This window comes from Ranitomeya variabilis, chromosome 4 (genome assembly GCF_051348905.1).
Source record: "Ranitomeya variabilis isolate aRanVar5 chromosome 4, aRanVar5.hap1, whole genome shotgun sequence".
NCBI lineage: Eukaryota > Metazoa > Chordata > Amphibia > Anura > Dendrobatidae > Ranitomeya > Ranitomeya variabilis.
The window spans coordinates 428,948,185-428,975,429 of record NC_135235.1 but is presented as its reverse complement, the minus strand read 5'-3'; the positions used below and the strand labels follow the sequence as shown (position 1 = coordinate 428,975,429).

The 27,245-nt window shown below is 43.8% G+C and overlaps 1 protein-coding gene across 1 annotated transcript in view; it reads left to right on the top strand.

Annotated features, from left to right (window-relative positions):
- The window catches only part of RAC3 (Rac family small GTPase 3), a 37,533-nt gene extending 10,584 nt beyond the window's left edge, over positions 1 to 26,949 (top strand). Inside the window, exons 2-6 of the mRNA XM_077251395.1 lie at positions 4,527 to 4,598; positions 6,251 to 6,368; positions 21,864 to 21,926; positions 22,710 to 22,869; positions 24,920 to 26,949. Of these exons, the coding sequence (XP_077107510.1) occupies positions 4,527 to 4,598; positions 6,251 to 6,368; positions 21,864 to 21,926; positions 22,710 to 22,869; positions 24,920 to 25,050 (544 nt within the window). The 3' untranslated portion in view covers positions 25,051 to 26,949. The remainder of the gene's footprint in view (positions 1 to 4,526; positions 4,599 to 6,250; positions 6,369 to 21,863; positions 21,927 to 22,709; positions 22,870 to 24,919) is intronic.
- The last annotated feature ends 296 nt before the right edge of the window (positions 26,950 to 27,245 follow it).

Here is a 27,245-nt window from a genome sequence, read left to right as displayed (position 1 = left end):
GGGCGCCGCAGCGGTGCCGCATGCGTCATGCGCCCCTATATTTAAAATGGGGGCGCATGGACATGCGGTGCACTTGCGTTTTGCGCCGCATGCGTCACTGCGGCGCACGCGTCCGGGCGCAGAGGACGCAGCAAGTTGCATTTTTGCTGCGTCCAAAATCAATAGAAAAAAGGATGCATGCTGCGGCGCACAACGCAAATGTGAACGTAGCCTTAAATATGAATGTCTGAGCAAAGGGTCTGAATACTTATGACCATGTGATATTTCAGTTTTTCTTTTTTATTAAATGTGCAAAAATTTCTACAATTTTTTTTTCAGTCAAGATGAAGTGCAGAGTGTAGTAGTGCTGGCAAGTAGATGAAACATCCTATATGTATCACACATATACAAGGTATATAGTCCTACGTTGTTATATGTGTAATATATGCACAATGGAACGGTTTGCTGCTGGCAGGTAGATGTATATATCAGCCTGTACAGTGGTGGCCAAAAGCTTTGAGAGTGACAAAAATGTTAATTTCTTTGCAAAGTTTCCTGCTTCAGTTTTTATTATGGCAACTTGCATTAATTTTATATTTTAAGAAGAATGGTCATATAAATTGTGAATGGTGAGATGCAGGGAGAGGTAGAGGGACGAAGGAGCTTACCACGCTGAGAATGTGTAGCTGGAAATTTGGCCCAATGTTCCTCCTGAGGGTGCTGTTTCCACTGGTGATCACAGGAAGGTAGACAAAAAATGGGGAAAGATTCCGGCACAACCATCCAGGGATAAAATGGATTCTTTATTCAAACGTAGTTAAAACATTAAAAGGCTAGGCCTTGTACCTGTTGCGTTTCAGGTGTAGGCACACCCTAAGTCATAGGCTAACAGCTACGGTATCTGTCCAACACCAGTGCAGAGCTTGCTCAGGAATGGAAGCAGGCAGTTGTCGGTCTAACTGCACGCACGGTGAGGCGAAAGCTTTTGGAGGGTGGGCTGTAGCAGAGAAGGGCAGAAAAGAAACCACTTCTCTCCATGAAAAACATCATAGACAGGCTGACATTTTGCAGGAAGTACAGGGACTGGATTGCAGATGACTGGTGTAAATTCCGTTCTATGACAAAGCTGTTTCTGACTGTTTGGGACATCTGAAAGGGTGATTGTTCAGAGAAGAAAAAGTGAACACTACAATGCATCCTGAGACTATTCATGGGTGCAGTTGCTTTTCCATCCAATGGAGCGACTCGCTCATAATTTTGCCCAAGAAGACTGTCATGAATAAAGAATGGCATCAAAAACTCCTCAAGGAGCAACTTCTCACAAACATCAAGGAGCAATTTGGTGATGAGCAATGCTTTTTCAAGTATAATGGCGCATCATGTCACAAGGCAAAAGTGAGAACTTGGTGAACAAAAGTATGACATTTTGGGTCCATGGCCAGGAAACTCCCAACTCTCAATCCCATTGAGAACCTGTGGTCAATTCTCAAAAAATGGGTGATCAAGCAGAAATTCCAACTCCAAGCACTGATTAGACAAAAATGGGTTGTCTTCAGTCTGGATTTGGCACAGAAGCTGATGTTCAACATGCTAAGGCGAATTGTAGAAGTCTTAAAAAAATAAGGGTCAGCTCTGTAAATATTGGGTCTTTACATAAACGTGTTGGTTTTGTCAATAACAGTGTCAAAACTCATTAATTGCTAATGATTGTACTTCAGTCACCATAGAAACATCTGACTAAAAGATCTAAAAATACTGAAGAAGATAAATTTGTAAAAACAGAAAATTTGTGTCAGTCTCAAAACCGTTAGCAACGACTGTAGATGTGTAATATATGCAGATTGTATGGTATGTATGTCAATATGTTTTTGATGTAGCATATTGTACATTGTACTTCATATAAGTGTACTTTCCTGTATAAAACTTATCCATGTGTCCTAAAAGACAGATCTTCCATTCAAGAATGCAAGAGTTGTCCACAGCACTCTTGGAAATAAGCAACAAAGTCTAAAAACCACCAAACTCGATAAAGACCTCAATGGTCGAGACATTGCTGTTATTTCACATGTATGGAGGAATAAAAGCCTTTTCTAGTTTTGCAACTCCCTGGTGAGCTCTGTCATTGCATTACATAGATCTCTTTTTCATTGGCGCAACTAGAGTCCAATGGGCCCCGATGATGCAAAATTTAGATTTGAGCCCCCACCTGCATGTTGGTCAGATATATGGGCCTTTGCAGCATTCTAGATCCTATAAAGACGTATGTGTTCTCCCCCATGTAATAATGTCCTCCATCCTGGCCCCTTCCTGTAAGCATGTGTCCCATCATGGGCCCCTTCCTGTAATAATGTACTCTGTCCTGGCCCTTATCCTGTAAGAAATTCCCTCCATCCTGGGCCCCTTCCATAATAATGTCACCCATCCTGGGATGCGTCCTGTAAGAAATACTCCTTCCGATAATAATGTGCCCATCATTGGCTGCATCCTGTTAGAAGTCCTCCATCCTGGCCCCTTCCTGTAATCATGTGTCCTATCATGGGCCCTTTCCTGTAATAATGTACTCTGTCCTGGCCCTTATCCTGTAAGAAATTCCCTCCATCCTGGGCCCCTTCCGATAATAATGTGCCCATTGTTGGCTGCATCCTGTTAGAAGTCCTCCATCCTGGATCCCTTCCTATAATAACGTACCCATTTTGGACCGCATCGTGTAAGAAATGTCTCCATCTTGGTCTCTTTCCTATTATAATGTCCCCCATACTGGCCAGCATCCTATAAGAAATGTAATGAATTCCAATGAATCATCCTTTTTCAGTGGATAAAAACATCCACCAGAGATGTCTTATGGAGGCCTATCTAATTTTGGACTGCTGATTCTGTTGTCCTCAAGAGAAAAGAGGCCGACTGAGGAGTTGACAGTGGCTCTCTCATAAAGAACACAGGAGCGCTTGGCCGATAGAGCAAGCGTATATGGGAATGACGGTTGAAGGATTGTTTGGCTGACAGCTATCTAAAGTGTATGGGGGGTCTTACTCTGTTCTATTGAAATCAGATGCCTCCTAGGTGAAAACATGCATGTGTATGGGCGGTATCTGGAGAAATACCGTATCTACCAAGCTCGGGTAATTGCTATCCAAGGTGTATAGGTGCCTTCAGAGTGTCTGTGAAAATCATAGACCATACTAGTGGTGTGAAACCTGTGACTCCAGTCTGTGGTTGTCAGGGCATGTTTGGAGACCACAGGTTTCCAATCTTTAGCCTACACCTTTATTACTATAACTTTACATTCCATTAAAACACATCCGTTCGATCCGTTTTCAAGGTTGCTGATGGAAAAAGATCATAAATAATGACTATGGGGTTTACGTTGGGAAAGGATTTGTTGAGGATTTTCTGCGTAAATTGTATCATACAAATTACAAGAGATGGCTTTGCTGTATGTGCCATGGATGTTCTCCTGGACCTTTGCTCCAGATCTGACCCATCACAATACAGATGGTAACATTCCTGGTATTATCCGTATGCACTGGCCTATAATACAGGCTGTCACTTATGATTAGAACTAGATAAGTAATGCAGTTTATTACATAATGTGTCTGTTAATACTATGTGACTGTAAAACTGTCTTACACATAGGGCTACTAATGTTCATTGTTTTTTAATTTCACAAATAATGTAACAGCCAGGGATGGACATATCATTGGTGCCACCTGAGCAGCCGCACCAGGGGTCCAAAAGGTGAAGGGGCCCAATTTCACCTCCAAAGCAGGTTTAATTGTGCACAACAATGAGCTATTGGACTGCAAAGAGCCCATGTATTGTTCCTACACAGGGGCCTCCTCTATGTCCGCTACTGGTAACATCAAATACTATCTCTATATACAGACTAATACCTCCTGCTCCCCACTACTGATGCCCAAGTCTCCCACCAGTCTTCTCTTTTCCTCATCCGGTATTGTCAGTCCACCGCAACAACTGATAGGTGTCGACCATGCCAGAAGAGAAGGAGAGGAGACTTGCAGGAAGAGCAGCGGAGAATCGGTAGTTGACATTGTGGTTATTATTATTTTTAAAGCAGCCCTTTGTAAAATAATAAAGGGGTAGACAGCCCTTTTAAAAAGGGTTTCTAACCTTTAGGCAATTACAACATATACTATTGATATGCAATAAATGTAATCAGTGGGGTCTGACTGTTATGGCCTCTCCTATTCCTAAAGCTAAAGAGCTGTGACTACATCAGAGACTCGTTTTGGCTTATTGGCTGTAATGGCGTGCCCTGGTGTACTAGTATATGCCGATATGGCCAGTGCTTGAAAAAAACCGCCACTGCCCCTATATTTTAGTGATCAGAAAAGATTAGACGTAAAATTACAGACATTATGCCACTTTGACCAAAACGACCGTTGAAATCTGATTGGATACTTGGGTGATATACTCTATGGTTCTTCATCTGGCCATGAATGTAGCAACGTTATTAATTTATATGTGAGTAAATCTAATATGCTGTGATTTGTGTGAATTCCAACGCTGGTGATTACATCTCTCCTCAGAGCCGTGGGGAAAACCTGTCTTCTAATTAGCTACACAACGAATGCGTTCCCTGGTGAATACATCCCAACTGTGTGAGTATTCAGACACTGTGTGTCAGTGCGGTGGATGGGTCATAGGGCTAGATGCCTGGCATAGGTGCCAGAAGTGTAGTTGGCATGGTGGGCATGGCTGTAGTCTGGGGACACATTGTTTGATATGAAAAGTGAAAATTTGGAGGTCACTAAATGTGGAAGGCTTCTCTTTTCATTTATCCATCAGTAGGATCTAAAAGGATCTAATTATTCCTCAGCAGGAGCTAATAGGAACCCAATATAATTATAGGACGTTGTGTAAGGGCTCATTCAGACATCGGTGCAAATCAGTCCAAGCACAGACCACGATGCACGGACTGGCCGCGGCTCTCCCGACCTGAGCTGACAGCTTTATGTATTTCTACGAGCCTGTCATGCTCCGGTTGGGAGACCTGCGGTCAGTACGTGCATTAGGGGTCTGTGCTTGGACCAATTTCCATGGATGTCTGAACTAGCCCTACGGCTATGTCCACACGCTGAGTATTTGTTTGCACCAAAAACTAGTGTTGGTAGGAAAAACGCTGCGTACACTCGAAGTGCTTCTTTACGTGTGATTTTACTGCATTTTTACTTTTTTTTCCCCATTTGTTTGAATAGGTAAAAACGCTGAAATAATTGATGTATTGCAGATTTTGTTTAAAACGCATTTATGGTTAAAATCCACAAGGAAAAGATAAGAAATTTCCAGAATCTCATTCATTTTGCTTGTACTGTAAAGTCCAGTGTATTTTAGCCATGAAAATGCGCAATGTGTGAACAAGCCCTAAGTGAATACTGGAAATAAAGTGCCAACGTGAAGTTGACTTTTTATTATTGACGCTTTATGATTAGAGGAATCAAGTTATCTCGGTTTCTACTAACCATCATCTAAGATTCCAGTTTATCTTGAGGTTCTGTCCAAAGTAAATCCCGAATGTTCGTGAGACTGACCAAATTTCACCCGACTCTCGCTCGGCAGATGATGCCGGAGGAGAAGAGAATCAGACAATTTGAATTTAAGATTCATCAAGACCGGAGTTGTTCACACTGGTCTTGATGAGAGCGTGTTGGAGTGAGGCACTTCTTCATTAATCAGAGCCATCTGATGAGTGAGGTGCACCATGCCGGAAATCTTACTCCAGTCAGGACCTGACGTGAGATTTGAGATGGAGGGAATGCCACAACTCATCATGAATTAGACAGCTGTGGTGTCTGGCCCCTAGACAGCCCCCGTCCCACCGTAGCTCTGGACGTTTTGGCAGTGCAGGGACAAATTGTAGTGAAAACCTTAAAAGACGCAAGAGAGGAATTGTACCTAAATTTTGTGATTTTTTTATTTTTTTTTCAAAGCTTTTAAACCAGTGTAAAAGCTTTGATGAAACTTGTTACGTCCTTTTTTTCTCCCTGGGGATAAGCCTCTATGGTATCTGGCAGCACCCTACTCTCCCCATCCATACACATTAGCGAGAACTAGCGGTCACCTGAACGACAGCTATCAGATATGTAAAAGGCCAACTTAGCTTAAATTTTGTTGAGTTCAAACTTGGAACAAGAGGACTTGTAAGATTCCTGAGGTACCGGTGGAGTTTCACTTTCCAAAGTTCCTGCAGTGTATTATGTTCCTTTTTTGACTACACGTAAAAATGAAATATTAATTAACTGTTCTCATACAGGTTTGATAACTACTCTGCCAATGTGATGGTAGATGGGAAACCAGTCAATCTTGGTCTTTGGGACACAGCCGGTCAAGAAGATTATGACAGACTCCGGCCTTTGTCCTACCCTCAAACGGTGAGTGAGTGAGGCGTCTTCTCTGAATTCACACTGTATTTGCAATGATTCCTTGGCATATGTAGCCAATTAGTGTCGTATCCCACATGAGTACATACGGTGGGATACGTCACAGCCTTCCGATGATACTTCAGTAGATCCTGCAAACTTATACCAGGTGTCTTCAGGGAACACTTGGAGATTGCCAAAGTATTGTAAACTCATGGGATATCTACACTTTGCAAATAACATGTAACAAATGCTAAATTGTATGTCACAATAAAATCTGTAAATAGGGAGCAATAATGATTCTACCGAGATCTGTCCAAAGTGTATGGGCACGTACACTGCGTTTGACCCTCACAAAGCCAAACCCTGCCACCCATGGCAATCAGGTGCAAGCTCCCTGTGAACCAAGTTGAGACTTACCTGTTCTTCCGCTGGAGAAAAGAAGAACTAAATGTGGACTATTGAAATGAATAGGAGCTGATGTAAAACATGAACCCGGGGTCTGCATCGGGGGGGACTATAGTAAATCATCATGTTCTGCAAAAAAACCTTTATCTCAGTGAACAAATGAAAAAACCAAGTAAAGCATAAATCAGCTATAATGCTAATAAGCTGTGGGTGTATCCGCTGGTCATAGTGTCAATCTTTACTTATATATGTCTCATTATCACTAGGGTTGAGCGAAACGGGTCGATCATTTTCAAAAGTCGCCGACTTTTGGCTAAGTCGGCGTCTCATGAAACCCGATCCGACCCCTGTGCTTGTCGGCCATGCGGTACGCGACTTTCGCGCCAAAGTCGCGTTTCAATGACGCGAAAAGCGCCATTTCTCAGCCAATGAAGGTGAACGCAGAGTGTGGGCAGCGTGATGACATAGATCCTGGTCCCCACCATCTTAGAGAAGGGCATTGCAGTGATTGGCTTGCTGTCTGCGGCGTCACAGGGGCTATAAAGGGGCGTTCCCGCCGACCGCCATCTTACTGCTGCTGATCTGAGCTTAGGGAGAGGTTGCTGCCGCTTCGTCAGAAGCAGGGAGAGCGTTAGGCAGGGTCCACTAACCACCAAACCGCTTGTGCTGCAGCGATTTCCACTGTCCAACACCACCTTCGGTGTGCAGGGACTGTGGAAGCTATTTTTTTTTTTTTTTCCCCTCAGCGCTGTAGCTCATTGGGCTGCCCTAGAAGGCTCCGTGATAGCTGTATTGCTGTGTGTACGCCACTGTGGAAACCAACTGCTTTTTTCAAAGCACATATCCTCTTGTTCCTTCCTTTCTGCACAGCTATCTTTTTTGTTTGTCCACACTTTTTATTTAATTTGTGCATCAGTCCACTCCTATTGCTGCCTGCCATACCTGGCTTACATTACTGCAGGGAGATAGTAATTGTAGGACAGTTTTTTTTTTTTTTTTTTTTTTTTTTTGTGGGAGATTAAGATTGGCATTTCTGCTACAGTGCCATCCCTGTGTGTGCCATCTCTCACTGAGTGGGCCATAGAAAGCCTATTTATTTTTTCCGTGATTTGTGTTCTAAAATCTACCTCAACACAAAAACACTACATCAATCAGTGGGAGAAAAATATTGGCCTCAGTCAGGGCTTGTGTGCCACTGCTGTGTGTGCTATCTCTCATTCAGTGGGCTATAGCAAGCCTATTTTTTTTTTTTTTTTTTAATATTATTTGGTTTCTAAAGTCTCCCTGAAAAAAAAACAAAACCTAAAAAAACAGTGGGAGAGTAATATTGCCCTTTCAGCTTGTGTGCCAGTCTTGACTCCTGGGTGTGCCACCTCTCTCCCTCTCATTCAGTGGGCCATAGAAAGCCTATTTATTTTTTTTTTTTAATATTATTTGGTTTCTAATTCTCCCTGAAAAAAAAAAAAAAACCTAAAAAAACAGTGGGAGAATAATATTGCCCTTTCAGCTTGTGTGCCAGTCTTGACTCCTGGGTGTGCCACCTCTCTCCCTCTCATTCAGCGGGCCATAGAAAGCCTATTTATTTTTTTTAAAAAATATTATTGGGTTTCTAAAGTCTCCCTGAAAAAACAAAAAATACATAAAAAAACAGTGGGAGAGTAATATTGCCCTTTCAGCTTGTGTGCCAGTCTTGACTCCTGGGTGTGCCACCTCTCTCCCTCTCATTCAGCGGGCCATAGAAAGCCTATTTATTTTTTTTTAAAAATATTATTGGGTTTCTAAAGTCTCCCTGAAAAAACAAAAAATACATAAAAAAACAGTGGGAGAGTAATATTGCCCTTTCAGCTTGTGTGCCAGTCTTGACTCCTGGGTGTGCCACCTCTCTCCCTTTCATTCAGTGGGCCATAGAAAGCCTATTTATTTTTTCCGTGATTTGTGTTCTAAATTCTACCTCAACACAAAAACACTACATCAATCAGTGGGAGAAAAATATTGGCCTCAGTCAGGGCTTGTGTGCCACTGCTGTGTGTGCTATCTCTCATTCAGTGGGCTATAGCAAGCCTATTTTTTTTTTTTTTTTTATATTATTTGGTTTCTAAAGTCTCCCTGAAAAAAAAAAAAAAACCTAAAAAAACAGTGGGAGAGTAATATTGCCCTTTCAGCTTGTGTGCCAGTCTTGACTCCTGGGTGTGCCACCTCTCTCCCTCTCATTCAGTGGGCCATAGAAAGCCTATTTATTTTTTTTTTTAAATATTATTGGGTTTCTAAAGTCTCCCTGAAAAAACAAAAAATACATAAAAAAACAGTGGGAGAGTAATATTGCCCTTTCAGCTTGTGTGCCAGTCTTGACTCCTGGGTGTGCCACCTCTCTCCCTCTCATTCAGTGGGCCATAGAAAGCCTATTTATTTTTTTTTTTTAATATTATTTGGTTTCTAATTCTCCCTGAAAAAAAAAAAAAAACCTAAAAAAACAGTGGGAGAATAATATTGCCCTTTCAGCTTGTGTGCCAGTCTTGACTCCTGGGTGTGCCACCTCTCTCCCTCTCATTCAGCGGGCCATAGAAAGCCTATTTATTTTTTTTTAAAAATATTATTGGGTTTCTAAAGTCTCCCTGAAAAAACAAAAAATACATAAAAAAACAGTGGGAGAGTAATATTGCCCTTTCAGCTTGTGTGCCAGTCTTGACTCCTGGGTGTGCCACCTCTCTCCCTCTCATTCAGTGGGCCATAGAAAGCCTATTTATTTTTTTTTTAAAATATTATTGGGTTTCTAAAGTCTCCCTGAAAAAACAAAAAATACATAAAAAAACAGTGGGAGAGTAATATTGCCCTCTCAGCTTGTGTGCCAGTCTTGACTCCTGGGTGTGCCACCTCTCTCTCTCTAATTGTGGGCCATAGAAAGCCTTTTTTTTTTTTTTTTTTAATATTATTTGGTTTCTAAAGTCTCCCTGAGAAAAAAAAAAAAATAAATTAGGTGGGAGATTAATATTGACATTAGTGCTTGAGTGACAGTCCTGCGTGTGTGTCATCTCTGTGATTTTGTGCCACAGAAAACAGAGTGTGTAACATTGTGCCTGATTTTCCTTGTGGTCTCACCAACCTGTTAAGGGATATTGAAATCATACTGAAGTTATAGCTCACCGTGTAAGTTGTTTGACAGCAACAAATAAAGTTACTTTGGTTAAGATTTTAAAACAATGAGGAAGTCTGGTGCAAGAGGTCGTCGTGGGCGTTCATTGTCAGCTGGTAATGATGGTAGTGGTAGAGGAGCATCAGGTGGTCGTGGGGATAAAAATATTCCACCTAAGTCTGGAGCTGTGGAGCCAGTTTCGTCGTCAGGCTACACAAGGCCTCGAACGCTCTCTTTTCTGGGAGTAGGAAAACCGCTTTTAAAGGCGGAGCAGCAACAGCAAGTTTTGGCTTACATTGCAGACTCAGCCTCTAGCTCTTTTGCCTCCTCTTCCGAAACTGGTAAATGTAAAAGCAGCGCGTCGCTTGTGGATGTTCACGGTCAGGGACAAGTCGCTTCCTTGTCCTCCTCAGCAAAAACTACAACAAGAGAGAAGGATGCAGCAGGCGACACAACGGGTCACTCCATGGAGCTCTTTACACATACCGTCCCTGGCTTAGAAAGTGAAACATTTAACAGGCCATGCCCATTACAAGTATATTCTGACATGGAGTGCACTGATGCACAGCCACAGCCAGAGTACTATGCTGCTCCTTTGACTCAGACCACCACATTGCCCTCTCAGGGTACAGATCCACAATCAGACCCTGATGAGACTATGTTGCCCCGCCACGAACGCTATACCACCGACCGACACAGTGACACAGACGAAGTTGCACACGAGCTCGAAGAGGAGGTAATAGATGACCCAGTTATTGACCCCGATTGGCAGCCATTGGGGGAACAGGGTGCAGGCGGCAGTAGTTCAGAAGCGGAGGTGGAGGAGGGGCCGCAGCAGGCATCAACATCGCAACAGGTTACATCTGCCGGGCCCGTATCTGGCCCAAAACGCGTGTCAAAGCCAAAACCTGTTGGAGCACAGCGTTGCCATCCGGTTAAAGCTCAGTCTGCAATCCCTGAAAAGGGATCCGAGTCTAGGAAGAGTGCAGTCTGGCCTTTTTTTAAACAACATCCAACTGATCAGCGCAAAGTCATCTGTCAAAAATGTTCAACTAGCTTAAGCAGAGGTCAGAATCTGAAAAGTCTAAATACTAGTTGCATGCATAGACACTTAACCACCATGCATTTTCAAGCCTGGACTAACTACCAAACGTCCCTCAAGGTTGTAGCACCCTCGGCCAATGAAGCTAGTCAGCAACGCAACATCCCTTCCGTCACTGTAAGGCCACCATTTTCCGCACCACAGGCAGTATCTGTGCAGGTTTCTTTGCCAGCCAAAAGCAGTCAGGGTCAGGGAATCACCAGTTTTGTAGGAGGAAATATTGCATCTAGGGCACCGGCGGAAACAATACCGTCTCCAACCGTCTCTCAGTCTGCCATGTACACCGGCACACCCGAAAGTTCCACGATCTCCAGCTCTCCAGTCCAGCTCACCCTACATGAGACTCTGGTTAGAAAAAGGAAGTACTTATCCTCGCATCCGCGTACACAGGGTTTTAACGCCCACATAGCTAGACTAATCTCGTTAGAGATGATGCCCTACCGGTTAGTTGAAAGCGAAGCTTTCAAAGCCCTGATGGAGTACGCTGAACCACGATACGAGCTACCCAGTCGACACTTTTTTTCCAGAAAAGCCATCCCAGCCCTGCACCAGCATGTTAAACAGCGCATCGTCCATGCACTCAGGCAATCTGTGAGTACAAAGGTGCACCTGACTACAGATGCATGGACCAGTAGGCATGGCCAGGGACGTTATGTGTCCATCACGGCACACTGGGTGAATGTGGTGGATGCAGGGTCCACAGGCGACATCAATTTAGGGACAGTTGTGCCTAGCCCACGGTCTAGGAAACAGTTGGCTGTAGGCGTTCGCACCCCCTCCTCCTCCTCCTCCTCGTCCTCCTGCAGAAGCTACAGCTCTTCCACAGAACGCAGTCTGCCAACCACTCCATCGGCAGATGACACTGTTGCACACCAGTTGTCCCATTATGGGCCAGCTACTGCCAAGCGTCAGCAGGCTGTATTGGCTATGAAGTGCTTGGGCGACAATAGACACACCGCGGAAGTTCTGTCCGAGTTCTTGCAACAAGAAACGCAGTCGTGGCTGGGCACAGTAGATCTTGAGGCAGGCAAGGTAGTGAGTGATAACGGAAGGAATTTCATGGCTGCCATCTCCCTTTCCCAACTGAAACACATTCCTTGCCTGGCTCACACCTTAAACCTGGTGGTGCAGTGCTTATTGAAAACTTATCCTGGGTTCTCCGACCTGCTCCTCAAAGTGCGTGCACTTTGCTCACATATCCGACGTTCGCCTGTACACGCCAGCCGTATGCAGACCTATCAGCGGTCTTTGAACCTTCCCCAGCATCGCCTAATCATAGACGTTGCAACAAGGTGGAACTCAACACTGCACATGCTTCAGAGACTGTGCGAACAGAGGCGTGCTGTTATTTATTTGTGGGAGGATACACGGGCAGGCAGTAGGATGGCAGACATGGAGTTGTCAGGTGTGCAGTGGTCTAAGATACAAGACATGTGTCAAGTCCTTCAGTGCTTTGAGGAATGCACACGGCTGGTTAGTGCAGACAACGCCGTAATAAGCATGAGCATCCCCCTAATGCGTCTGCTGATGCAAAGTTTGACGCACATAAAGGAGCAGGCGTCTGCACCAGAGGAAGAGGAAAGCCTTGATGACAGTCAGCCATTGTCTGGTCAGGGCAGTGTACAGGACGAGGTAGCGGGCGAAGAGGAGGTGGAGGACGAGGAGGATGATGGGGATGAGTATATTTTTAATGCCGAACCTTTCCCGGGGGCACAGGAATTTGGTTGCGTGTCACGGCCGGGTTCTGGTTTTTTGAGGGACACAAGTGACGTAGATTTGCCTGCAACTGCCCCTCAACCAATCACAACCGGAGATTTGACAACTGGAACTTTGGCCCACATGGCGGATTATGCCTTACGTATCCTAAAAAGGGACACACGCATTACGAAAATGATGAACGATGACGATTACTGGTTGGCCTGCCTCCTTGATCCACGCTATAAAGGCAAATTGCAAAATATTATGCCACATGAGAACTTGGAACTAATATTAGCAACCAAACAATCAACTCTTGTTGACCGTTTGCTTCAGGCATTCCCAGCACACAGCGCACGTGATCGTTCTCACACGAGCTCCAGGGGGCAGCAGACTAGGAGTGTTAGGGGTGCACACATCAGAAGTGGCATTGGACAGAGGGGTTTTCTGACCAGGTTGTGGAGTGATTTTGCTATGACCGCAGACAGGACAGGTACTGCTGCATCAATTGAAAGTGACAGGAGACAACATTTGTCCAGTATGGTTACTAACTATTTTTCATCCCTTATCGATGTTCTCCCTCAACCGTCATTCCCATTTGATTACTGGGCCTCCAAATTAGACACCTGGCCAGAATTGGCAGAATATGCATTGCAGGAGCTTGCTTGCCCGGCAGCAAGTGTCCTATCAGAAAGAGTATTCAGTGCTGCAGGTTCAATATTAACCGAAAAAAGGACTCGTCTGGCTACCCAAAATGTTGACGATCTAACATTCATTAAAATGAACCACAACTGGATTTCGAAATCTTTTGCCCCACCTTGCCCGGCCGACACCTAGCTTTCCTATGAAAAGCTCTTGCCTGTGAATTACTTTTCTAATGTCTAATTTGCTGCAGCTGATTGTACAGCATACGACATGTTTACACCTCCCTAAATGGCAAAACTCCCCACACGGGGCCGTGGTATCGCGACTTGGCGCAAGCACCCGTGAGACTGCTGTTTGTCTGAAGAGGTGGGTGTGCTCGCTTTTGGTTGACGGCATTGCTACTGGGTCCCTCATAGTACAATGTAGTGTCTCTGGCGGTGGTGGTGCGCACCCAACGTCAGACACACCGTTGTAACATGAGGGGCCCTGGGGCGGTCCCGCCGGCCTCAAGAGAGTTCCCCCCTACCCCAGCTCAAAATGTGCTCTACCACGTGCAAAATTATGTCGCACAGCTCCACCAATCTTTAGTCTATTCGCTGACATCATTCAATGTCTGGCACTGACAATACAAATTTGTAGACATCTATGATGCAACTTAAAGTAGTCTGTGTCTGTGTCCTATATTGGCACCATTAAATAGTTACTGCCAAATTACTATGTCAGAAACTCAGTAGATGAGCCCACCCCTGTACCTAAGTATGCCACCTTTTTTTTTTGTTTTGGTTGTTTTGCGAGACATTAACATCTATTTATATTTTGGGAGTACTGGGACAGACACTCCTTGCACTACTCCTCCACTCACCACCAAGCTGCCTGTGTATCCATGTAACCGCTGTAAAACTGCCATGAGCCTATTGTTTGTTATTTTAGGCCTTTGATAGCCTGTCTGCGGCCCCTACTTGCAATACTCCTCCACTGACCACCAAGCTGCCTGCCCGTGTATCCATGTAACCGCTGTGAAACTGCCATGAGCCTATTGTTTGTTATGTTAGGCCTTTGATAGCCTGTCTGCGGTCCCTACTTTAAATACTCCTCCACTGACCAGACCACTGCTGCCCGTGTACCCCTGGAACCAATTATAAAGTGCCTACAGCCAGCCCATTTTCTTATGTTAGGCCTTTGAAGCCTGTCTGCGGTCCCTACTTTAAATACTCCTCCACTGACCACCAAGCTGCCTGCCCGTGTATCCATGTAACCGCTGTAAAACTGCCATGAGCCTATTGTTTGTTATTTTAGGCCTTTGATAGCCTGTCTGCGGCCCCTACTTGCAATACTCCTCCACTGACCACAATGCTGCCTGGAGTGCCTGCCTGTGTATCCATGTAACCGATGTAAAACTGCCATGACTGCCTACTGTTTGTTATTTTAGGCCTTTGATAGCCTGTCTGCAGCCCCTACTTGCAATACTCCTCCACTGACCACCAAGCTGCCTGCCCGTGTATCCATGTAACCGCTGTGAAACTGCCATGAGCCTATTGTTTGTTATGTTAGGCCTTTGATAGCCTGTCTGCGGTCCCTACTTTAAATACTCCTCCACTGACCAGACCACTGCTGCCCGTGTACCCCTGGAACCAATTATAAAGTGCCTACAGCCAGCCCATTTTCTTATGTTAGGCCTTTGAAGCCTGTCTGCGGTCCCTACTTTAAATACTCCTCCACTGACCACCAAGCTGCCTGCCCGTGTATCCATGTAACCGCTGTAAAACTGCCATGAGCCTATTGTTTGTTATTTTAGGCCTTTGATAGCCTGTCTGCGGCCCCTACTTGCAATACTCCTCCACTGACCACAATGCTGCCTGGAGTGCCTGCCTGTGTATCCATGTAACCGATGTAAAACTGCCATGACTGCCTACTGTTTGTTATTTTAGGCCTTTGATAGCCTGTCTGCAGCCCCTACTTGCAATACTCCTCCACTGACCACACCAATGCTGCCCGTGTACCCCTGGAACCTATTTAAAAGTTCATAGAGCCTAGTTATATATTTTATTTACTATTAATAAGGCCATGATGGACTACGCTGTACCACGCTACAAGCTAACCAGTCGACACTTCTTTTGCGAGAAAAGCCATCCCAACCCTCCACCAGCATGTAGAAGACCGCATTGTCCATGCACTCTGGCAATCTGTGAGTACAAAGGTGCACCTGACAACAGACGCATGGACCTGTAGGCATGGCCACGGAAGATTACGTGTCCATTACGGCGCAATGGGTTAATGTGGTGGATGCATGGTCCACAGGGGACAGCCTACTAAGTCTGTCTGCAGTCCCTAATTCAAATTGTCCTCCACTGTCTAAATCGGAACTTCCACCTTCTGGCTTTCGGCCTATAGTATCAGAAATTAAACTGCATTTGGCCTTCAACTTTGGTTAGGGCCTACTAACGGCTTCTGCCCCTCCCTGGTGTTGCCCTCAACTAAATAAAGCTGAGCTTCAACCTTCTGCTCCAAATTACCATTTTGAAAAATGCAATAGGCTTTTCAGGCCTACAAAAGGTGTCTGTCTGTGTGCCCCTCCCTGGTGTTGTCCTCAACTAAATAAAGCTGAGCTTCAACCTTCCGGCTCTCATTATGTGGTTTTAAAAAAAAAAATGGTGGTTAGGGCCTACTAACGGCTTCTGCCCCTCCCTGGTGTTGTCCTCAACTAAATAAAGCTGAGCTTCAACCTTCCGGCTCTCATTATGTGGTTTTAAAAAAAAAATGGTGGTTAGGGCCTACTAACGGCTTCTGCCCCTCCCTGGTGTTGTCCTCAACTAAATAAAGCTGAGCTTCAACCTTCCGGCTCTCATTATGTGGTTTTAAAAAAAAAATGGTGGTTAGGGCCTACTAACGGCTTCTGCCCCTCCCTGGTGTTGCCCTCAACTAAATAAAGCTGAGCTTCAACCTTCTGCTCCAAATTACCATTTTGAAAAATGCAATAGGCTTTTCAGGCCTACTAAAGGTGTCTGTCTGTGTGCCCCTCCCTGGTGTTGTCCTCAACTAAATAAAGCTGAGCTTCAACCTTCCGGCTCTCATTATGTGGTTTTAAAAAAAAAAATGGTGGTTAGGGCCTACTAACGGCTTCTGCCCCTCCCTGGTGTTGTCCTCAACTAAATAAAGCTGAGCTTCAACCTTCCGGCTCTCATTATGTGGTTTTAAAAAAAAAAATGGTGGTTAGGGCCTACTAACGGCTTCTGCCCCTCCCTGGTGTTGTCCTCAACTAAATAAAGCTGAGCTTCAACCTTCCGGCTCTCATTATGTGGTTTTAAAAAAAAAATGGTGGTTAGGGCCTACTAACGGCTTCTGCCCCTCCCTGGTGTTGCCCTCAACTAAATAAAGCTGAGCTTCAACCTTCTGCTCCAAATTACCATTTTGAAAAATGCAATAGGCTTTTCAGGCCTACAAAAGGTGTCTGTCTGTGTGCCCCTCCCTGGTGTTGTCCTCAACTAAATAAAGCTGAGCTTCAACCTTCCGGCTCTCATTATGTGGTTTTAAAAAAAAAAATGGTGGTTAGGGCCTACTAACGGCTTCTGCCCCTCCCTGGTGTTGTCCTCAACTAAATAAAGCTGAGCTTCAACCTTCCGGCTCTCATTATGTGGTTTTAAAAAAAAAATGGTGGTTAGGGCCTACTAACGGCTTCTGCCCCTCCCTGGTGTTGTCCTCAACTAAATAAAGCTGAGCTTCAACCTTCCGGCTCTCATTATGTGGTTTTAAAAAAAAAATGGTGGTTAGGGCCTACTAACGGCTTCTGCCCCTCCCTGGTGTTGCCCTCAACTAAATAAAGCTGAGCTTCAACCTTCTGCTCCAAATTACCATTTTGAAAAATGCAATAGGCTTTTCAGGCCTACTAAAGGTGTCTGTCTGTGTGCCCCTCCCTGGTGTTGTCCTCAACTAAATAAAGCTGAGCTTCAACCTTCCGGCTCTCATTATGTGGTTTTAAAAAAAAAAATGGTGGTTAGGGCCTACTAACGGCTTCTGCCCCTCCCTGGTGTTGTCCTCAACTAAATAAAGCTGAGCTTCAACCTTCCGGCTCTCATTATGTGGTTTTAAAAAAAAAATGGTGGTTAGGGCCTACTAACGGCTTCTGCCCCTCCCTGGTGTTGCCCTCAACTAAATAAAGCTGAGCTTCAACCTTCTGCTCCAAATTACCATTTTGAAAAATGCAATAGGCTTTTCAGGCCTACTAAAGGTGTCTGTCTGTGTGCCCCTCCCTGGTGTTGTCCTCAACTAAATAAAGCTGAGCTTCAACCTTCCGGCTCTCATTATGTGGTTTAAAAAAAAAAAATGGTGGTTAGGGCCTACTAACGGCTTCTGCCCCTCCCTGGTGTTGCCCTCAAGTAAATAAAGCTGAGCTTCAACCTTCTGCTCCAAATTACCATTTTAAAAAATGCAATAGGCTTTTCAGGCCTACTAAAGGTGTCTGTCTGTGTGCCCCTCCCTGGTGTTGTCCTCAACTAAATAAAGCTGAGCTTCAACCTTCCGGCTCTCATTATGTGGTTTTAAAAAAAAAAATGGTGGTTAGGGCCTACTAACGGCTTCTGCCCCTCCCTGGTGTTGCCCTCAACTAAATAAAGCTGAGCTTCAACCTTCTGCTCCAAATTACCATTTTAAAAAATGCAATAGGCTTTTCAGGCCTACTAAAGGTGTCTGTCTGTGTGCCCCTCCCTGGTGTTGTCCTCAACTAAATAAAGCTGAGCTTCAACCTTCCGGCTCTCATTATGTGGTTTAAAAAAAAAAAATGGTGGTTAGGGCCTACTAACGGCTTCTGCCCCTCCCTGGTGTTGCCCTCAACTAAATAAAGCTGAGCTTCAACCTTCTGCTCCAAATTACCATTTTAAAAAATGCAATAGGCTTTTCAGGCCTACTAAAGGTGTCTGTCTGTGTGCCCCTCCCTGGTGTTGTCCTCAACTAAATAAAGCTGAGCTTCAACCTTCCGGCTCTCATTATGTGGTTTTAAAAAAAAAAATGGTGGTTAGGGCCTACTAACGGCTTCTGCCCCTCCCTGGTGTTGTCCTCAACTAAATAAAGCTGAGCTTCAACCTTCCGGCTCTCATTATGTGGTTTTAAAAAAAAAATGGTGGTTAGGGCCTACTAACGGCTTCTGCCCCTCCCTGGTGTTGCCCTCAACTAAATAAAGCTGAGCTTCAACCTTCTGCTCCAAATTACCATTTTAAAAAATGCAATAGGCTTTTCCGGCCTACTAAAGGTGTCTGCCCCTCCCTGGTGTTGTCCTCAACTGAACAAAGCTGAGCTTCAACCTTCCGGCTCTCATTATGTGGTTTTAAAAAAAAAATGGTGGTTAGGGCCTACTAACGGCTTCTGCCCCTCCCTGGTGTTGCCCTCAACTAAATAAAGCTGAGCTTCAACCTTCTGCTCCAAATTACCATTTTGAAAAATGCAATAGGCTTTTCAGGCCTACTAAAGGTGTCTGTCTGTGTGCCCCTCCCTGGTGTTGTCCTCAACTAAATAAAGCTGAGCTTCAACCTTCCGGCTCTCATTATGTGGTTTAAAAAAAAAAAATGGTGGTTAGGGCCTACTAACGGCTTCTGCCCCTCCCTGGTGTTGCCCTCAAGTAAATAAAGCTGAGCTTCAACCTTCTGCTCCAAATTACCATTTTAAAAAATGCAATAGGCTTTTCAGGCCTACTAAAGGTGTCTGTCTGTGTGCCCCTCCCTGGTGTTGTCCTCAACTAAATAAAGCTGAGCTTCAACCTTCCGGCTCTCATTATGTGGTTTTAAAAAAAAAAATGGTGGTTAGGGCCTACTAACGGCTTCTGCCCCTCCCTGGTGTTGCCCTCAACTAAATAAAGCTGAGCTTCAACCTTCTGCTCCAAATTACCATTTTAAAAAATGCAATAGGCTTTTCAGGCCTACTAAAGGTGTCTGTCTGTGTGCCCCTCCCTGGTGTTGTCCTCAACTAAATAAAGCTGAGCTTCAACCTTCCGGCTCTCATTATGTGGTTTAAAAAAAAAAAATGGTGGTTAGGGCCTACTAACGGCTTCTGCCCCTCCCTGGTGTTGCCCTCAACTAAATAAAGCTGAGCTTCAACCTTCTGCTCCAAATTACCATTTTGAAAAATGCAATAGGCTTTTCAGGCCTACTAAAGGTGTCTGTCTGTGTGCCCCTCCCTGGTGTTGTCCTCAACTAAATAAAGCTGAGCTTCAACCTTCCGGCTCTCATTATGTGGTTTAAAAAAAAAAAATGGTGGTTAGGGCCTACTAACGGCTTCTGCCCCTCCCTGGTGTTGCCCTCAACTAAATAAAGCTGAGCTTCAACCTTCTGCTCCAAATTACCATTTTGAAAAATGCAATAGGCTTTTCAGGCCTACTAAAGGTGTCTGTCTGTGTGCCCCTCCCTGGTGTTGTCCTCAACTAAATAAAGCTGAGCTTCAACCTTCCGGCTCTCATTATGTGGTTTAAAAAAAAAAAATGGTGGTTAGGGCCTACTAACGGCTTCTGCCCCTCCCTGGTGTTGCCCTCAAGTAAATAAAGCTGAGCTTCAACCTTCTGCTCCAAATTACCATTTTAAAAAATGCAATAGGCTTTTCAGGCCTACTAAAGGTGTCTGTCTGTGTGCCCCTCCCTGGTGTTGTCCTCAACTAAATAAAGCTGAGCTTCAACCTTCCGGCTCTCATTATGTGGTTTTAAAAAAAAAAATGGTGGTTAGGGCCTACTAACGGCTTCTGCCCCTCCCTGGTGTTGCCCTCAACTAAATAAAGCTGAGCTTCAACCTTCTGCTCCAAATTACCATTTTAAAAAATGCAATAGGCTTTTCAGGCCTACTAAAGGTGTCTGTCTGTGTGCCCCTCCCTGGTGTTGTCCTCAACTAAATAAAGCTGAGCTTCAACCTTCCGGCTCTCATTATGTGGTTTAAAAAAAAAAAATGGTGGTTAGGGCCTACTAACGGCTTCTGCCCCTCCCTGGTGTTGCCCTCAACTAAATAAAGCTGAGCTTCAACCTTCTGCTCCAAATTACCATTTTGAAAAATGCAATAGGCTTTTCCGGCCTACTAAAGGTGTCTGCCCCTCCCTGGTGTTGTCCTCAACTGAACAAAGCTGAGCTTCAACCTTCCGGCTCTCATTATGTGGTTTTAAAAAAAAAATGGTGGTTAGGGCCTACTAACGGCTTCTGCCCCTCCCTGGTGTTGCCCTCAACTAAATAAAGCTGAGCTTCAACCTTCTGCTCCAAATTACCATTTTGAAAAATGCAATAGGCTTTTCAGGCCTACTAAAGGTGTCTGTCTGTGTGCCCCTCCCTGGTGTTGTCCTCAACTAAATAAAGCTGAGCTTCAACCTTCCGGCTCTCATTATGTGGTTTAAAAAAAAAAAATGGTGGTTAGGGCCTACTAACGGCTTCTGCCCCTCCCTGGTGTTGCCCTCAAGTAAATAAAGCTGAGCTTCAACCTTCTGCTCCAAATTACCATTTTAAAAAATGCAATAGGCTTTTCCGGCCTACTAAAGGTGTCTGCCCCTCCCTGGTGTTGTCCTCAACTGAACAAAGCTGAGCTTCCACATTCTGGCTTTCGCCCTATACTATCAGATATTAAACTGCATTTGGCCTACTAGTGTGGTTAGGCCCTTGAAACAGTGTCTGCTGCTCTTGGGTTTGCTACTCCACTGAACAAAGCAATGCCGCCTGTTTAGTCCTGTTACCAATTTTGAACTGCATGTAGCCTACTTTATTCTTTGGCCCTATATCTGTTTCCTCCTCATCCTGCCCATTGCCCAGCCACTGCTAAATGAGTCTGCTGGTACATTGACCTAGACCACTACATTCCCCTTGTACTCTACACAGCCAGAATCTGTCCCTGCTGAAAGTAAGGTTCCCCTTCCCGCATGTTATACCACCTTACACAGGGACAAAGAGGAAGGTGCAGATGAAAGTGCAGGTTCCTTCATCAGGTGGGGGGGCATACTCGTTGGCGACGTCACTGGCACAGGGCCCCTCAGAGTACGCAAAAGTGTCGCTGCTGGTGGGAGGCGCCCCCGCCATGCAAACACACCGCCGTACTTTGAGGGGCCCTGTGCCAGTGGCAATGCGAACGAGTGGGCCCCCCCTGCTTGCTCAGGATCACAGCACTTGCAACTTTTAAATACTTACCTTTCCCTGCAACACCGCCGTGACGTAGTCCGCATTTCCTGGGCCCACGAAAAACTTGAGCCAGCCCTACTCCCCCCACAACTTTCCCCCAATTCCCTATGCCCAACTATTATTATACAGTTAATTAAGATTGGCAAGCTTCAGAAACAAGAATGGATGTTTTTGGCATTAAAATGGGCACTGTAGGTGTTTTCCTGGCCTCCACTCACTGCCGACTATGCTTCCCCATTGACTTGCATTGGGTTTCGTGTTTCGGTCGATCCCCGACTTTTAGCGATAATCGGCCGACTGCACTCGACTCGACTCTGGACAAAATCGGGTTTCCCAAAACCCTACTCGATCTTAAAAAAATGAAAGTCGCTCAACCCTAATTATCACTCTTCTCACCTCCAGGACGTCTTCTTGATTTGCTTCTCTCTTGTCAGTCCTGCTTCTTTTGAGAACGTCCGAGCAAAGGTAACAAGCACTATATATGAAATATTGTATGTTATCACATGTTTAGTGATGTCCTCAAAGGGGCCTGGATGTCTGGCTAATGTTTAGAGCAATCCAGCCCCCTTCTATTTGTCTATATCAGCCCTAAGGGAGATGAGGGCTACATTAGCAATTAAAGGGAAGCTATCATCAGAAACCAGGTTTTTGTGTTAAATTAATTTAGAAAAAGAATATTGGCAACTTTTCTCACATCACAATTAGTGTTAAAAAGTAGAAACCTTGATATTTTCCACTAGGACTTTTTTAGACTCTGATTTACTGTTGTTTTAGGAAACGTGACATGTGCATCATCCACATTGAAGCATCTAATGAGTGTGTGCACAGGTCATTGTGAGTGAAGGTGGAGCAAGGTCAGCTGTGACAACACCTATTGTAATTGGTAGATCCTGTGTATAGAGACTACCTATCATTGTAACCCTGCCTCTGCGGATAAAGAGCTTTCTGAAAACTTTCTGAAAAGACCTGAGGTGTGAGTCTAAAAAGCCCCAGTGGCCAGTGTGAAAGTTGCAAGATGACCAATTTTGTTTATGGATACAAATTGTGATTTAAAAAAAAAAAAATACACATAACCCAAAAACAATAAGTCATATTCTGATGATACATTACCTTTAAACTCAGCCAGCCCACTTCAATCATGTTACATTAGCGTATATGGATAGGTTATGGTACATTAATTTCTTATGAATATCTTTGATACGGTCACACATGATATAGGGTTTTAAACATAAATACATGTATTTGTAGTGGTATCCAGAAGTCCGACACCATTGTCCTAACACTCCTATCATTCTGGTGGGCACAAAACTGGATCTGAGGGATGACAAAGACACCATTGAACGACTGAGGGACAAAAGATTATCGCCGATCACATATCCTCAGGGTCTAGCGATGGCTCGAGAAATAGGTAAGATTTTCAAAGGTGTTCATGGGGACAAGGATAAACCTGTACTAAATCTATACATCTGCTCCTTGTATCACACTCACAGTAGTAATGACCTCGCGGGACTGAAGATCTGGTATTCATAGGTTCTGTCCGGCTCTGCAGGGTCAGACAAAAGGGTATTGGACCCCTGAAGACACTTACTGTATACCCCGTGATCACCAGATCTCCAGTCTGAATGTGAGCCTCCTAGACCAGGAGTGTGGCATGGAGGGGTGGTATAGATGGTGAATGTCAGATGAAGTAGCACTGAAATCCGATTTCTTTAACACTTTGAAACAAAGATTTTATGTTTCTTCCACTTACATCAACTTCTAGAAGCCGCTCTAAGAATTTAGCCCAATTTTTCTTGAGTATCAAATCCAACTTACTAATTGTTGGGAATGAAATGGAGGTAAATACATTAAGTACATCCAATTAGATAGAGCAGGCGGACGTCATAGATGTTAGTTTTCTGCTTAGAATCCCACTCTAAACCAAAACATCATTTTGGGGTACACATTATGCTTTGATCGCTTTTTAAAAAAAATTTTTTAGGGTGGGGTCATGATCAGAAAACAGGGATTTTGTTGTTTCAATTTTTCTATGACATTTCCTGTTCAGGATATAGCCTCTTCCCACCCTATGAGGTACTAACATGAGTTGTTTGTAACTTAGATGTGAAGAACATGAAGGAAAAATCTACTATTAGGACTAATAGCCGCCTGATAATTTCAAGATTTTTTTTTTTACTTTTTCAATGTAGATATTGATATGAAAGAGAGAACATTACCAAAAATGTAAAAAAAAAAAAAAAAAAAAAAAAAAACAATTTTTTACATGAAACCATGATTTTAACATCAGGTCACTTTCTGATAACACATTCCCTTTAAGGAGAACTTGCATGGCTCCTGTGTTAGTAAACTCTTGTATTTTCCATGAAGAATCTTGGAAGATATTATTTTTATCTTCTTTGATCTCAGAGGTGCTCTGGTCCTCTATAGAACATTTATAAATACACCAACACAGTCAACAACTGTATGATTTCTAATTATCTCCAGGGATTACCTGGGGCTTCTCTTTATTTATACCCTTTATGAATATTGGTGTTCTCCACATAAATGTAGGATTTTCTTACGTGATAGTAAAATTCAAAGCTTCTTAATAAGTAAAAGCTGTTCCTGACCACCCAGGTAAGTCACACCACTGATTAGTTTCTTTGTTCTTGTTCTCTCAGAACTACCAAACCCTAAGGCCTGTCCCACACGTCCAGATAATTCCGGTACCGGAAAAATCGGTACCGGAGTTATCCATGTCCGTGTGCTCACATGGCACATCAGTGTGGCACACGTGCGGCAGCCGTGTGCCGACTGGGTACCACATGGACCGTGCAGGAGACAGCGCTAGAGATAAGCGCTGTCCCCTGCATCTGGTGCTGAAGCCGCCATTCATTTCTTCTCTCCAGCAGCGTTCGCTGAGGCCAGACAGACCTCAGGTTGCCTGAGTGAACTTACCGTCTCATAGACTCAGGAGGCTTTAAGTTCATGTCAGGAGACTTGCATTGCGGGCCATACATGGACTCTTAAATACGCTCCTGTGAACCTGGCCTAAAGGTATGTAGACAGTTTTTTTGCTGAATTTTCAGAGCAGAAACTCAAAGTTTGTGAGTAGTTTTTAGTTTTGAAGAATTTCCATTCAAATTGTGCTTAAAAAATTCTGTGTGCACATAGTCCAAGTATGAGATTTGACTGGCCTGAGGACATTAACGCCTTCTTTACTCTAACACTACCTAGAGTAACTAATCAAACCTATCTTTATTAGTAACAAGTCCTAAGAGATACCTTTGTGGCCATAATTTTTTCACCAAAAGAGGTAATTAGAAGAGGCTATATAGAGTTACTCACAGCACAGAGAACAGAAAATAACAGAACATTTTCATTTATAGGTGGAAATTGTAGTAAATTCTTAGTTAATGTGGTCTAAAACATTGTGATTTTGGGCACCACTTGGTAACTCTGATTGTTTTATGTGTAAGGTTCTGTCAAGTACTTGGAGTGCTCGGCCCTCACCCAGCGCGGTCTGAAGACGGTGTTTGATGAAGCTATCCGTGCCGTCCTCTGCCCTCCACCCGTGAAGCGACCTGGCAAGAAATGTACAGTTTTCTGAGCACCAATAGACTGGAAGCTGGACCAAACTCATACCATCTCTTTCCAAAGACGTGAAACCCCACCAGCGAGGAACGTGGGGTGAACGGAGACCCGCAGATGTTTTCCGTGGTTTAGTGTTTTGTGAATGTACGGAGCATGGGGTGGGAGGGGGATGGGTGACACAGCGAACCACTCAGAGGAGAGTGACTTCTACTATACTTCCAATGCCAAGTGGTGGGTCTAGACTTGTGACCCCCTCCGCGTGAATATGCGATACCTGACACTGTGTATATGGCACAGCAGTGGGATTCCTTTTGCAGAGATGTTATGTGGACCAGTTCATCACCTGAAATTGAACTTTACTTGGAAAGGAGGAGGGTGGTCTGCCTGTGTCATGGTGCATTAATAATCTCTGCCCATCTAATATTTCTATTGCATGGGGATAATGTCTGGTTTTCTTGTTCTGTGTCCTGGTTACAAGAAATCTGTGAATCATGTAGTCAATTTGGTATTAATTTGTGAGTATATAAACATCTTGTCGAGTCATGATGCTTCATGAAAAAACTGTGGAAATACTGTATGGTGGCCCATGTTCTGAAGGATTAAAACAGTACTGTGAATGTACAAGCTGTTTCTATAAAGAGGCAGGGTTTACTAACCATGGGCATACTTCTAATTACATTTTGTTTAAAAAAAACTTTATTGACTCTGATTGTCTGTTTGATGGGTCCAGTTATAGAATTCCCATTGATGAGTATGTGCTACTCAGCAAGACCTCCTACTAGATCCAAAAACAGCAGCTAGCCCAAACATATCTGAGGCACCGTAGAGATCTTTGTGAAAATCCAATCTTTATAACTGAATTTTTAGAACATCACATCAGTAAAGAGACAAAAATAGAGCAACGTTTCGGCCAAATGGCCTTTCTCAGACTTAAAATACTGACTGTAGTTTAGGCTTGAGAAAAAACATTTGGCCTAAATTTTGCTCTATTTTTGTCTCATCACTGATGTGATGTTCTAAATACTCTAGAATAAAGATTCGATTTTTACAAGGATCTCTATGGTGCCTCGAATATGTTTCAATTTGTCTATTTAATGGGTTCAGCAGGAGACAATTTGGAGGGGGTCTTGTATGGTGGCCTTTGGTGCATATCATGTTGTCACAGTTTATGGAACCCACCTCCGGTTTTTATTGCGACAACCACAAGCACAAGTTTTACGGTATGTTCACACAATATGTGTCTTATTCCAGCGTTTTTTGAAATGAGAAAGGCTCAAAAGAATGGACCTATTCATTTCTATGTAAAAATGACCTGCTGTTCATATGTTAAGGCTTTCAGAAAATCCCAAGCATTCAAAAGAAGGAAAATATTCACTCTTCTGGCATTTCTTGCTAGGAACTTGCTCAATACTTTACAATACAAGTCAATGGGAAGGCAAGGGAAGTTGCCTGAGCATCTTTTTAAACATTTTAGCTTCACAAAATGTTAGCTTTATTTTCAGTATTTTAATCATTTATAAAACGTCCAGCAAAAAGGCCAAAAATGTATTTACAAAATGAGAGCGCGCTCGGGAAACAACTAAAAAAGACAGAGCAGGTATCAAACCTCCAGAAAAGAGGGATTCCTGAAAGAACCTGTCAGCTTCACCAGGACCCCCCAAACCATCACCATGTATTTGTTTCATTGAATTATGTCCTGCTTGCAGAACGAATGTTTTTATAGCAAGTGTGAACAAACTCTAAAGTCAGAAAACCCAGCACCGGTCCATCCAATTAGCATTGTTTTTTCTTTAATTTGTATAATGACGTCATAAAGAACAATGATGATACAAAATTGTTTTTGGGGATTGTAACAAAAGTTGAAGTCTGGGTGAGATGATCAAGATAAAAGATATGTAAAATGAGAGGACTATGACATTTTTGTGTAATTTGTTTTCTTTCCTTCAACCAGTAATTACCCAAAGTGGGCCATTCTCATATCGAGTCACAAAGACTAGTAACATAGCACGGTAGTCAGCAGCAAATGTGGGATGCATCAGAAGGAACCTTGGTATCTATGATGAGAACATATTTTTATTTCTATATACTGTAAATCACTAGTCCCGAGCATGTGTAAAATATTGAGTATCAGTGTACAAGAAAGACTTAATGGAGTTACCTGGGACTTTTATTATTTTTGTGAATGGGGCTAAGAACTAACAGGCAGGTAGT